The sequence below is a fragment of the Myotis myotis genome, unplaced genomic scaffold (genome assembly GCF_014108235.1).
Source record: "Myotis myotis isolate mMyoMyo1 unplaced genomic scaffold, mMyoMyo1.p scaffold_m19_p_14, whole genome shotgun sequence".
NCBI classification, from domain to species: domain Eukaryota; kingdom Metazoa; phylum Chordata; class Mammalia; order Chiroptera; family Vespertilionidae; genus Myotis; species Myotis myotis.
Window position 1 is genome coordinate 17,352,087 of NW_023416318.1, and position 13,417 is coordinate 17,365,503.

Here is a 13,417-nt window from a genome sequence, read left to right on the forward strand (position 1 = left end):
CATTTGTTTTCAACATCTCATTAAGAAACTGCATTCCAAGAAAACCTCCTTAAGCACACACCAATAACCATGGTTATTCATTTTAAAACACTGGAAATACTTACTGTGTAAGATTCAACTAATACTGTGGTTTCTAAGGCCAGTTTCTGCTCTTGCTCAATATTATATCCCACATAACACAATTTTTCTTTAATCATTCGAACTGTTTCAAAATCAGCAGAATGGTTGAAGGCGTATCCTCGCAAAAGAAGCAGCTGACACACACAAAAAATATGGCAGTAAATTCACAATTACCCTGAATGAGTTCAACTCTGTAAAAGCTGTTGTCATTGCTCACTAAGTATGTCACATCAATAACAAATGCAATAGGCAGTGGATCCTAAGCTCTTACTGATTATTTCAGAAACAGGGACATTACTTTACCATAGAAGAATTTATTTCACTTTTTCAGAGAAGCTTCAGAGTAACAGAATCAAAAGTTCATGAATAACAGGTAAAACAAGCTAGTTAAACAAGCTAGTTTTAAGAAAGAGTACTGTTTGAGTACTAATGTTTAGATAGTTTTGGTAAACATTAAGTCTATTAGTAAATAAATATTATTTTAGTCACAAATTCCTATTGTCTGCAATTTACTCAATACCATATTCATGATATCTCTGGGTCTTAGAAAATTTTATCTCTAGCTTCTAATATAATGTCTGACACAACAGATGGACAATAGCATGTTAAACAAATGGGGGGGGGGCGGGAAGAACTCAACCTGCTAATAGGAAAAAAACAAAACAATAAAAACATAATATACATATAAACACAACTGGACTTTTCATAAAAACCTCTAAAAAACAAGTCCCCTAATCTTTGTGTAACACCCTTGGAAATTCCTTTGGTGGTTACCCTAAGACAGAACTTTGGCCTAGAATGAGTGTATTATAACTCTCATTAACCTAACCTCATTATTATTCTAATTTGAGACTAAAGAAACCCAATGTCAAGATGAAGACTCAATGCAACCCAATTTATTGCACAGACATCACTATACACATTTTGGACATTATAGTGTTTTGTTGTGGGGACTGTTCATTATAGGATGCCCTGTTCATTACAGGATGTTTAATAGCACTCCTGCAGTTGTAACATCCAAAACATGTCTCCAGGCATTGCAAAATGCCTCTGTAGGACAGCACCGTCCCTGGTTGAGAGCCACTGACCCAGAGGAGATACACTAACTACAGGAATTCTGGTACAGACAATACTCTAACCATTTTTTTAAAAAACATTAAAAAAGTACTCATGCCTCCAAACAGTGATCTCATATACTTTCTCCAGCAATGTTTTAAAGAAAATTATAACTAATTAGAGTAAGAAGTAAACTTTAAAATAGCAAACACTGAAAACTAGATATATTCCATGAAAATTACTAAATATTAAAGTCAGGCACATCTGGGCCCTATTTTTAATCAAATATTACTTTGCTATCGATGCGTTTTATGGGGAAGGACAAGAACAGTCAACCCAAGCAAGATTATAGCTTTGATATATATCTGTTCAAAGTAAGGTTTTATGGTAGAAAAGCCTGCCTAAGTTGTTCAAGGCAGTTTTATGGTATCTTCCATCTTTTAAATACCTCTCTATCCCTTCCTCAGGAATAGCAAACATAATTATATAATGAAATAACATATTCTCATTAGTATACCAGAGATCTTGTCCATAAATCTCATATGGATTTTTATATGGATAATGGAGCAACTGGGCCATTTTACTAATGATGCAGAAGATTTGCTAGAATCCTGAGATGATACATTCAACTTTGTGTTAAGTCAAACTACAAATCTAATTTCTAGGACATCGTCTTTTGCTTACCTTGATAAGATATCTGGTAATATCCCTCCCAGCAATATCCAGTCTTCTGGTAAGGTGAGGGAGAGAAAAGCCTTCATAAACTGGGCAAATGTGAGTTACACCATCTCCAGAGTCCACCACTACTCCAGTCAATAAGCCTGTGTAAGAAACATGAGGTTTTAAGTACAGTAGAGCCAAATCAGAAAAATCAAAGCCAGAAAATTTCAACTATTAGTATAGAAGCCAAACTAGAAACTTCACCAATCGTAATGGTCTAGAAGCCAGCATTTCTTTATTATTTATTTTAAAATGTGTTCCTAATACAGACACTAAAGTTGGTATTCTCTCACATACCGCTTCTGAGAATTTTAGTCTAATCATGTATTACCCCAAGAAATGGGGGGAAAACCAATCCTGAGACATAGGACTGAAAAACACATGTTCTTAATGCTCAGTGCAATTCTTTATTTTTCTTTCCAACTTAATATTCATCTCTGAATTCCCCTCAAGTAAAATTTTCTAAAATATATTGAATAACTTTTGTGAAAAGCGATGTGAAAGGTAAATACTACACAAGTGGATCGTGAACCCGTTGAAACAATCTAGTCTGTATTATTATTTTTTCCATATAGTATATTCAAACTGTGCTGTTTCAGGAAAATTCCTGCTGATATTAGCTAGAAATCTGAGAACAAGTGATCTTAGTCAGTCAAAGGTAACCTCAATTATTCATCAGAAACCAGAAAGACAATGTCAATTAAACCTTATAATAAAAGAACAGCAAAGAAGCTGCCTTGTTTCTCATTTGTGCTATTTAAAAATATAAATGGCTGCAAAAGTTAGTGTTTTGCCTTTTGCACCAGCATTAATTTGGGGGGAACCCCCCCCAAAAAAACCCAAACCATTTTCTAATTATTAAAAAAAAATATTTTGTAACCAGAACGTGCATTATCTGTAACGTGCTTAAGCATTCCTTTATCATTTTCCCATTCCCGAATAGGCTCTCGGCTCTCTCCTTTTCTTATCAATTTAAACTTGCGTGCACTATAGTTTCTAATTGTAATGATTTGTCTTTGAATACATTTATTCAAACCACCTCCTTTGGAAGCTAACATAATAATTTGTTTTTCCTTGATATTCTAAGCTTCATGACAATCATATACAGCCTTTTAACGTTGCATCCTCTTAAGAAACTTTCCATTTCAAAAAATAGAAAGGCATCCACAACATCAATAATTCAAAAATACTCCCAGTAATATTAATTACAGCAGGTATTTACATTTATTTTCCAAATAGGCCTTCCCATACCACCTTCACCTTGTTTCCTACCACTCGCACCAGCTTGCATACTGGTCTTTCTTCCCCTGTACACATTTGACCCATTTTCAGTGACCCTTTTGTCATTGGATTATGTATTTTTTCCACCTCAATTTCAATGGGGTCTTTTAAGACTTAATCCAGTACCAACCTTTTCGTTTATACCTTCCCTGACCACTCTAATCTCCAGCCCAAATTCTCTAATTCCACTTATTCCCTTCACTTCTGTCTGTACATGAAGTCAAACATACTTCCCTAAATCACCATGTCACCACCTCTCTTATTCAAAACACCTTCCATGGGCCCTGGCCAGGCAGCTAAGTTGGTTAGAGAATCATCCCAATACACCAAGGTTGCAGGTTTGATTCCTGGTCAGGGCACATACAAGAATCAACCAATGAATGCATAAATAAGTGGAACAACCAATCAATGTTTCTGTCTCTCTCTCTCAAATATCAATTTAAAATAAACACCTTCGTTCATGGTTCTGAATGCTTCTCCCTACCTTTTTTTAAACTAGTAGCACTAAACAAGTTCTTTAGAAGGAGAATTTTACTATGGCTTAAGTTCTTTTGATTATCATTGCTAGATTATCATTTCTCAAATTAAATATTCAACAGCTAAACAAAAATAGTTAAATATCAGGAATTAAGAGAGGATAACTTCTCATTGGATGAAAATAAATTTATGAATATTGCTAGAAAAATCTGTTAAGGTCAATTTTATTCAAGTGCAAGTCAAACAAAAATTCCATTTCAGCAGAACTAGAACTATAATCACCAGTTTCAAAGCTTAGATTTTAAAAAAATTATATCTATTTTTTTCCAAATTATTTTCTAAAATAAATTCTGAAATTTATTTTATTTTAATGAAACAAAATTACCTACATGCAGATAATCACTCCTTGTAAAGTAACAAATTAATTTAAAAAATTGATTTCAGAGAGGAAGGGAGAAGGAGAAAAGAGAGAAGTATCAAGGATGAGAGAGAATCATTGATCTGCTGCCTTCTGCATCCCCCTACTGGAAATTGAGCCCCCAACCCGGGCATGTGCCCCGACCAGGAATCGAACTGTGACCTCCTGGTTCACAGGTCAATACTCAACCACAGAGTCACACCAGCCAGGCAGAAAGTGAAATTTGATTCCTTCTTCAAAGGAGAAACTACTCATAGCTGGACTGTAATTGCTTTAAAGGCAAGGAGACCAGTCTAGTTTACTCACTGCCTTATCCTCTACACAACAGAGTGTTAAAGTACATGCCACACTTAGTTCCTCTAAGTATTTTCTAAGTATCTATATGTAGTAATAAAGACAGCTTTAAAACACCCAGTATGTGTTTTATAAATGGTGATTTTTACTAATCCACATGTAGAGTCAGATGACTCACCTTAATATTAAAGTGTGTTTTCTAAGTACTAGATCAGTGATGGGGAACCTATGACATGCAAACTCATTTTTTTGGTTGATTTTTCTTTATTAAATGGCATTTAAATATCCTATATAATAAAAGAGAAACATGCAAATTAACTGTCCCTCTGCTGCGCTCAAGCCACGCCCACAAGCCACGCCCACCAGCCCATCAGGAGAAAGTATGCAAATTAACCCAACTAAGATGGCAGTGGCCACGGAGCTGGAGCGAGCAGGAGGCTTGGGTTGCCCCTGGTGATGGAGGAAGCCAAGCTTCCCGCCTGCCCTGGCCGGCCCTGGGCTCCACTCAAGGCTACAAAGTTTCAATTATAGAAGATAAATAAATCCCAGAAAAAAAAAAAGAGAGAGGCTGGGAGCTTGGGTTGCCAGGGGGCATGGCCAGCCTGAAAACGGCCCTCAGACCCTCACCCAGGATGGCCACACCCCCATGGGATAAGGGTCCCCACTGGGGGGGTTGGCCAGCCTGCAAACAGCCATCAGCCCCTCACCCAGGCTGGCCAGGCACCCCAGCGGGACCCCTACCCTGATCTGGGACACCCTTCAGGGCAAACCAGCCTGCCCCCACCCGTGCACCAGGCCTCTATCCTATATAATAAAAGGGTAATATGCAAATTGACCCTAACAGCAGAACACTGGGAATGGCTGGTCACTATACACACACTGACAACCAGCGGGCAAATGCTCAATGTAGGAGCTGCCCCCTGGCGGTCAGTGCGCTCCCACAGGGGGAGCTCTGCTCAGCCACAAGCCAGGCTGCCAGCTGCCAGCACAGCGGTGGGGGCGGGAGCCTCTCCCACCTCCTCTGCAGCACTAAGGATGTCCAACTGCAGCTTAGGCCTGCTCCCCACTGGCAAGTGGACATCCCCCAAGGGCTCCCAGGCTGCCAGAGGGATGTCTGACTGCCAGCTTAGGCCCGATCCCCTGGGGAGAGGGCCTAAGCCAGCAGGTGGACATCTCCCGAGGGGTCCCAGACTGCAAGAGGGCACAGGCCGGGCTGAGGGACCCCCCGCCTCCCTGAGTGCACAAATTTTTGTGCACTGGGCCTCTAGTATAAAATAAATATCAAAAATATAAGTCTTTGTTTTACTATGGTTGCAATATCAAAAAATTTCTATATGTGACATGGCACCAGAGTTAAGTTTGGGTTTTTCAAAATGCTGACACACCGAGCTCAAAAGGTTCGCCATCACTGTACTAGATCGTACACACTGCTGCTTAAGTGCTAGGGCTTGAGACTTAGTTAGCTCAGGTGTCACCTCCTTCAGAAACTTTCTCTAGTGTGCTGAATTAAAATTATCTGTTTCTATATCTTTTTCCCAGATAGACTAGAATTTTATATTTCAAGTACCTCACAGACTCTGTGGCACCTGACAGCCCCACAATCCTTAATGAGACCATCAGAATATAAAGAATTCTCCACGACATAACCAATATTTTATTCCCAATAGATAGGAAGGCGGGTACTAATGGCAGTCCCAAGAAAACATAGTAGCCCCCTCCATTAAATGTACATCTCAAAAGTTAGGAAAGTACTCCCAAATGTATACCTTCTTCTTTGTACTTATTATGTATCTGACAAGCATTCTTTTGTACTAGTCTTTATTTATTTATTTATTTATTTATTTATTATTTATTTATTTATTTATTTTAATATATTTTTATTTATTTCAGAGAAGAAGCGAGAGGGATAGAAAGATAGAAACATCAATGATGAGAGAGAATCATTGATAGGTTACCTCCTGCATGCCTCACACTGGGGATGGAGCCTGCAACCTGGGCATGTGCCCTGACTAGGAATCAAACCCATGACCTCCTGGTTCATAGGTTGACGCTCAACCACTGAGCCATGCCAGCCGGGCTATACTAATGTTTTTAGATCTGCTTTTTTTTTTTTAATCTACCAATTCTGAAGCCAAATTCCATATTCATTCTCCACTGCATAAAAAATTTTTTACTTCAAAATAACCTAAAAAGGGAACATAGTACTTTTTTAAAAATTGAGAAATCTTTTTTTACTTAGGAAAATAAAATGTAATTGACAATTTTTAAAAACTGAAAATATTTAAAATAACTAAATAAATATGTAAATGCTGTGCTTTTCTGGGATTTACAACTTAGTGAAAAATCAAATTCCTTTGACATAAAACATAATAAATATCTGCTGAATCGATTATTCTAAAAGTTAAGCTTCACCTACCTTGAGCATACAAAGTCAGAACAGCTTGGATGGCTACATATACACCAGAAAACTGGTAAGTTTCAAACATTACCTGAAAATGCAAAGAAAAAAAAACAACAACAATTGTATTTAGAAGTTACATATTCTAATTATGTTTTTGGCCAAAACAGAACCAAGAAACTTAAAAGTCCTCCATTTACTTTAGCGCTTTTCGCCTCGATTAACTTCTGCTGTCAGAGCTCCAATTTTAGGGACAGGTTTTTGGATATATACTGAGTCCCCAAGCATTTCATAAGTGCTACAAAGCAAAGATTTCGGAATGTTTTTGTTAATGGCTAATTAGAGTAAAAGCATTTTACATTTGAACAAGCCTTTCTTAATTGATGTCCTTTAAGGGAAATATTTTTTTAATTTAAAGACAAACTACCTCCAAGAGTTTAAAAGAAAAAATGTGTTAGTAAAATAGTAGAGCAGAGCCCAGCTGGTATGGTTCAGTGCTTGAGCATCAACCTATGAACCAGGAGGTCACTGTTCAATTCCCCAACAGAGGCAGTGCCCTGACTGGGTTGGGGGCTCGATCCCCAGTAGGGAGGGACATGTTGGAGGCAGCTGACCAATGGTTTATTTTTTATCAATGATTCTTATCATTGATGTTTCTATGCCTCTCCCTCTCCCTCTGTGAAATCAATCAAAATATATTTTTTAACCCTAACCAGTTTGGCTCAGTGGATTGAGCATCGGCCTCCAGACTGAAGGGTCCCAGGCTCGATTCTGGTCAAGGGCATGTACCTTGGTTGCGGGCACATTCCAGTAGGGGGTGTGCAAGAGGCGGCTGATCTATGTTTCTCTCTCATTGATGTTTCTAACTCTCTATCCCTCTCCCTTCCTCTCTGTAAAAAAATAATAATTATATATATAGATAGATAGAGATATATCTACATATATATATATTTTTTTAAATATCAGGACAGGAAGGCAAAAAAATAATGCAGCAATTCCTGAATGTTGGCAGATACAGAACTGCCTAGCTACTGCTGAGCCCACACTCCCTACCTGAGCCAAGGCTGTAGCTCCACTCAGCTGAATACATTGGAGGGAAAAGGAGTTTCCTAGTGTCCTCTCTAGTCAAAACCATGCTCATTCCCTGAAGTCCAGGTTGGCTGGGAACAATGTTGGCAGGACTTTTTTCGGTCTTCTATACTGAGCATTCCTTAACTCAGTGGTTCTCAACCTTCCTAATGCCGTGACCCTTTAATATAGTTCCTCATGTTGTGGTGACCCCCAACCATAAAATTATTTTCGTTGCTACTTCATAACTAATTTTGCTACTGTTAGAATCGTAATGTATATATCTGATATGCAGGATGTATTTTCATTGTTACAAATTGAACATAATTAAAGCATAGTGATTAATCACAAAAACAATATGTAATTATGTGTTTTCCAATGGTATTAGGCGACTCCTGTGAAAGGGTCATTCGACCCCAAAGGGGTCGCGACCCACAGGTTGAGAACCGCTACCTTAACTAGTAGGGGCTGACTACCACTCTGAATATCTAGATATTTAGAAATTTTACAACTGACCACATTCACTATATAGAATTTAAATTTTACAACTCTGAAATGCATCCTTATCAGTTAGCAATTAGATATTCTAACTAGTACTCTATTCCATTATCCTTTAATCCCCCTCGACAGGGATGAAAATGGAAGAGGGCTTGCATTTATCAACCTGAAAGTCTGTTAGAACTTGTTTTTATTTATAAGGCCAGTAAAAAGCACTTGTACTAAAACCAACATTCTGGATGAGATTAAAGTAGGGCATTATTACTCATAGCCAAATTTGCACTCTTGAGTAAAAATAAAAAGATAAAAAGGTGAGACCTTAGAGCACTGTGAAACCAACTCATGGCATTTTTGCACACATATCCTATATAATAAAACACTTACATGCAAATCGACTGAACGGCAGAACGACCTGTGGCTATGACACACACTGACCACCAGGGGGCAGACGCAGGAGCTGCCCCCTGATGGTCAGGGGGCTCCCACAGGGGAAGTGCCACTCAGCCAGAAGCTGGGCTGCCTCTCCCGCCTCCACGGCAGGCGGACATCCCCTGAAGAGTCCCAGACTGCAAGAGGGCGCAGGCCAGGCTGAGGCCCCCCTCCTCCCTCCACAGTGCACGAATGTCGTGCGCCAGGCCTCTAGTGTGTGTGTGTGTGTGTGTGTGTGTGTGTATGCTTAATCAAATAGTAAAAGGGATACAATCTCTTCTAAAACCCTTCCTAATTTTCCATCAACATCTAAACACAGACAGAATACAAAATATTTACATTAAGTAGTAACTGAAAGCTACTAAAATACTAAGTTATTAAAAGTTTCTACCTCATATATAACAAAATGAAAGACAACCTTGAGAAGATACTTATCTAAACTAAGAATGTAGAATTCTTACTCTCTGTAACTGCTTAGCTCAGTAACCTTTCAATCTCATTCCAATTGTTCCTCCTGTCTCCCAGGTCCTAAGCCTGTGGACTACTGTCTACTCTCACTTCGTTGGTGAGCCATATTATGACCTGATGTCTCCTAAGTTTAAACCCTCAACCTCACACTTTTCTCTTGACCTGATCTTATTTTACAGAACTATCTATTTGACATTTTTGCTTAGATGCCTAATGAGGACCTAATATGTCCAAAATGAAACTCCTGATCCATCTCTGCCCCCACCCCCAATCCTAACCCATCCTTCCAGTTGTCCATGTCAAACCTTTGGCGCCATACCCTCTTACCCATATGTAATGCATCAGAAAATTCTGGGCCCAACCTTCAAAATAGATCCACAATCTGGCCACTTCCAATTACTTCACTGCTATTACCCCAAACCTAATAATGATTATCTTTTGCAAAGATAGTTGAAAAAGTCTCTAAACAGGACTCTCTTCCAACTTTGTCTCCTTATAATCTACTCAACACAGCAGCCACAAAAACCTAAATCTGAACACATCCCTTCCCTGTAATAGCCCTTCATTTTACTTGAAGTGAAAGTCTAATTTCCTTTAAGAGCCTACAAGGTTGCCCTAACTGGTCTGGCTGAGTAGACAGAACGTTGGCCTGCAGACTGAAGGGTCCCAGGTTCGATTCCAGTCATGGGTGCCCAGGTTGCGGGCTCCATCTCCAGTAGGGGGGCGTGCAGAAGGCAACTGATCAGTGATTCTTTCTCATCACTGATGTTTCTAGCTCTCTCTCTCTCCCTCTCCCTTCCTCTCTGAAATCAATAAAACGTATTTTAAAAAAAAAGAAAGAAAAAGAGCCTACAAGGTCCTAGATAATCTGGCCCCTTTACTTCTTTGACCTACTCTCCTGTTGCTCTTGCACACTGGCTTCTTAGTTGACCCTTTAATATGCTAGGCTTACACTCACTCTAAGACCTTTACTCTGACTCCTCCCTTTGTCTGACTGAAATGCTCTTCCCCATATATCCTGGCCAACTCTCTTAATTTGTCTTTGTTTAAACATCACCTTCTCACACAGGGCCACTACCACATTTTATGTACAAATGCAACCTTCCCCCACTCCCCATCTCCCTTAATCTGCTCTTTTTCCCCGTTAGCATCTATTATCTTCTAACAAACCATTCAATTAAGTCACTTGTGTGTGTGTGTGTGTGTGTGTGTGTGTGTGTGTTGCCCTTCTAGAATGGAAGCTCCACGGTGGCAAAATTTTGTTTCATTTACCAACATAGCCTACTTAGAAATAATGACTAGCATATAGTTAGGTGCTCAGTAAACAGGATATGGGGGAAAACAACAATTGTTTTTATTCCCTTTATCTTTAACAACAACGGTAGGATAAAAGAAAGAACATTTTTAGAAAGAAAAAACAAGCAAACACAGAAATATATACATTATACATTCTATCTAAAAACTTACCTCTACAATCTTCTCTCTGTTTTTGGTTGGGTTCATAGGAGGTTCTGTGAGTAAGATTTTACAATTTCTGGTATCTATGTTAAGTTTCTCTGGTCCAAATGTATAGTCCCACAGGTGTTTCATGTCATCCCAATTTCGAACTATGCCATTTTCCATAGGGTAGTTAACTTCTAACATTGAGCGTAATTCACTTGCCTCATCACCAACCATAAGATCCTAAAAATTATAATATCAAAGCTTAAGACCAATCAAATTTTGCATAAAATACCTTCAGAAAATTATATTCTCAGATTTTGGTTGAATTTTGGAATAATTTTAATCTTTCTGGCACATTCAGATTAAGTATTTCATTCCACAAGTTAAAAATCTTTTATTTCAAGAACAATGCCTTACCAACTTGAATACATTTTTATATACAATGTGGTTTAAATCAATAAAATGACCTTACCTTTAATACATATGTTTCCAAAAGAAGGGCATTAGCACAAATAAACCCCATATTTTCATATTTTGGAGGGTTTTGTATGAGGTTTCATCTGTTTCTTTTGCTCAAATATTCAAAAAATAAGGCCTGTGATATGTGAAATAGCACATCAGGGGGAAAAAACTGGCAGAAAAATGCTCAATGCATGCAGCACATTTCTTTGTACTAAATATCAAAATGACAAGTATTATAAAGCATAATGAAAGAAGCAAAAAAATGATTCTTTTTACACTACAATAAAGCATATATGCACCATATAACTTGTACATTTTACAAACTTCTACCTACATGTCCGAATTAGAATTAAGTTTCTATACAGGCCTCATCAAGAGAAATTAAAATTTGTAGATATACAAAAAAATAAGACACAGGGGAACAGTTCTTTAAAATTATCTCATGAGCAACGTTTTTTATCTTTAAGTGTAAGGCTAGAAAATTATGACACATGAAGCAGAATACTCACAAGTCTTGTCTCCAATGAGAGCATATTTAAGATGACCCACATTTGAAAAGCCAAATTTTGTATGTATAAGAAAGTTAATGATGTCCTAGAACTTAAACTTATTTTAGAAATCAGCTAATCAAGATATTGAATAATCCTAATTTCTACATGTACTGACGAATTTTTTAAAAACTAGCAGCAGACATAGCAACTATATGCTGTAATACCTTAAGTTTAAAACATGGGGAAAATAAAAGAAACAGCAAAATTAAAGTCTTAAAACAGAGGTTTAAATATACAGGGTGTCCCCCAAAAATGTATACATACTTTAATAGCTGATAGCTCAATTGATGTTTTTTTCTTTTAAGAATAATAAATACTGCCTTTATGATTATTCAAAGTATGTATACATTTTTGGAAGACAACTTGTGTATATGAGTTTAAAACGTTTAAAAGTAATTTTTTAAAGGACCAGAGGTAAAACCATGATTTTGCAGAGACCTTTCAAAAGGTTTCTGCAAAATCCACTGAAGCAACAACAAAAAGGGAGGGGAGAGCAGGTCCTAGAAATGTTCTCTAAAACTTATGTATTGCAACTAGTATTTTATAAAATTAATTTAACACAACTTAATATTCAAATGACTTCAATATTAACTATTTAGCATTATCTGATAGGAGAATGCAACACTAAAACCCTGTATTTGTGAACTCTACTTAATTACATGGGTATGTTGAATTATTTAGGGTGAAGTATACCAATACTTTGAAATACATCAAAAAGCAAGACAGACTGATGAATGGAGAGATGGATAAATATGTGATATTATAGCAAATGTTAATGTCAGGATCTAAGTGATGGGTGTATGGACTTTACTATAAAATTTTTTCAACTTTGCTGTATATTTTAAACACTTCTTAATAAAATGTTAAGGGAGATATTTATACCTGTAAGTGCTTATATAACTTTTGGCCATTAACAAATATAATTTAATACACAATTTTGTTACTTACTTTCCTTTAGAATATATCTTTGTGTTGTACAAGGTACTACACTAGATAATTAGATAATTTACATAAATCAATATACATTCACAATACATTTGAACAAATTTTATCAAAATATTAATTTTCATTCCATGCAAGAATAGGAGCTTAAGTATGTCAGACCTAATGCCAACTAAAAATAAAAGCCTCGTGTATCTACATCTAGGAAATACATACTCTACAAGACTAACTGAAAGAAATGTCTGGCATCAAGTATCTTACCATCCCTCTGAACAAAGACAACATTTAAAATGGAAGAAAACAAGTTTTAACTTACTAGGTTAGTTTAAAATTTGAGTATCTCAAGCTACCTAAATTTATCCAAATCTTAAACATGTAATTTTCCTTAGAACATTTCTCCTTCCAAAAACCAAAAATCTTAAGAGTTTTATCAAGCTTGCCCTCATACCTCAGAACCGCGTTATAAGCGATCAGATCGGGCTCAGATTTTTACCACCCACCTCATTAATGGACCTCAAGCCTAAACCATCACCTATTACCTGAAAGAATGAAAAGTTATAGTAACTGTTCAGAGATGCTGTTTAAAAAGCATTTATATATCATGAGAAGCAAGCAATATAGGTTATATTTGCCAAGAATCATTTGAACAGTGTCACCTCAAATTGAAAAATAGAGCAAAAACACTTTAAAACCACAATTAAGTTCCTAGAAGGAATTTCCTTAAAAAATATTTGTGAAATTAAGTCTACACAGTTCTCTACAAATAGCCTCTCAAATTTTCTTAGGATATTA

The 13,417-nt window shown here is 37.1% G+C and overlaps 1 protein-coding gene across 5 annotated transcripts in view; it reads right to left on the reverse strand.

Moving 5' to 3' along the window:
* Positions 1-13,417, reverse strand: part of ACTR2 (actin related protein 2) — a 39,165-nt gene that overhangs the window by 14,416 nt on the left and 11,332 nt on the right. For 4 of the 5 annotated variants that reach the window (XM_036334326.1, XM_036334328.1, XM_036334327.1 and 1 more), the window contains 4 exons: positions 10,695-10,910; positions 6,783-6,855; positions 1,861-1,997; positions 105-254 (listed from right to left, as the gene is read on the reverse strand). In XM_036334326.1, coding sequence (XP_036190219.1) covers positions 105-254; positions 1,861-1,997; positions 6,783-6,855; positions 10,695-10,910 — 576 coding nt within the window. The remainder of the gene's footprint in view (positions 1-104; positions 255-1,860; positions 1,998-6,782; positions 6,856-10,694; positions 10,911-13,417) is intronic. The other variant, XM_036334330.1, reaches the window with a different exon arrangement.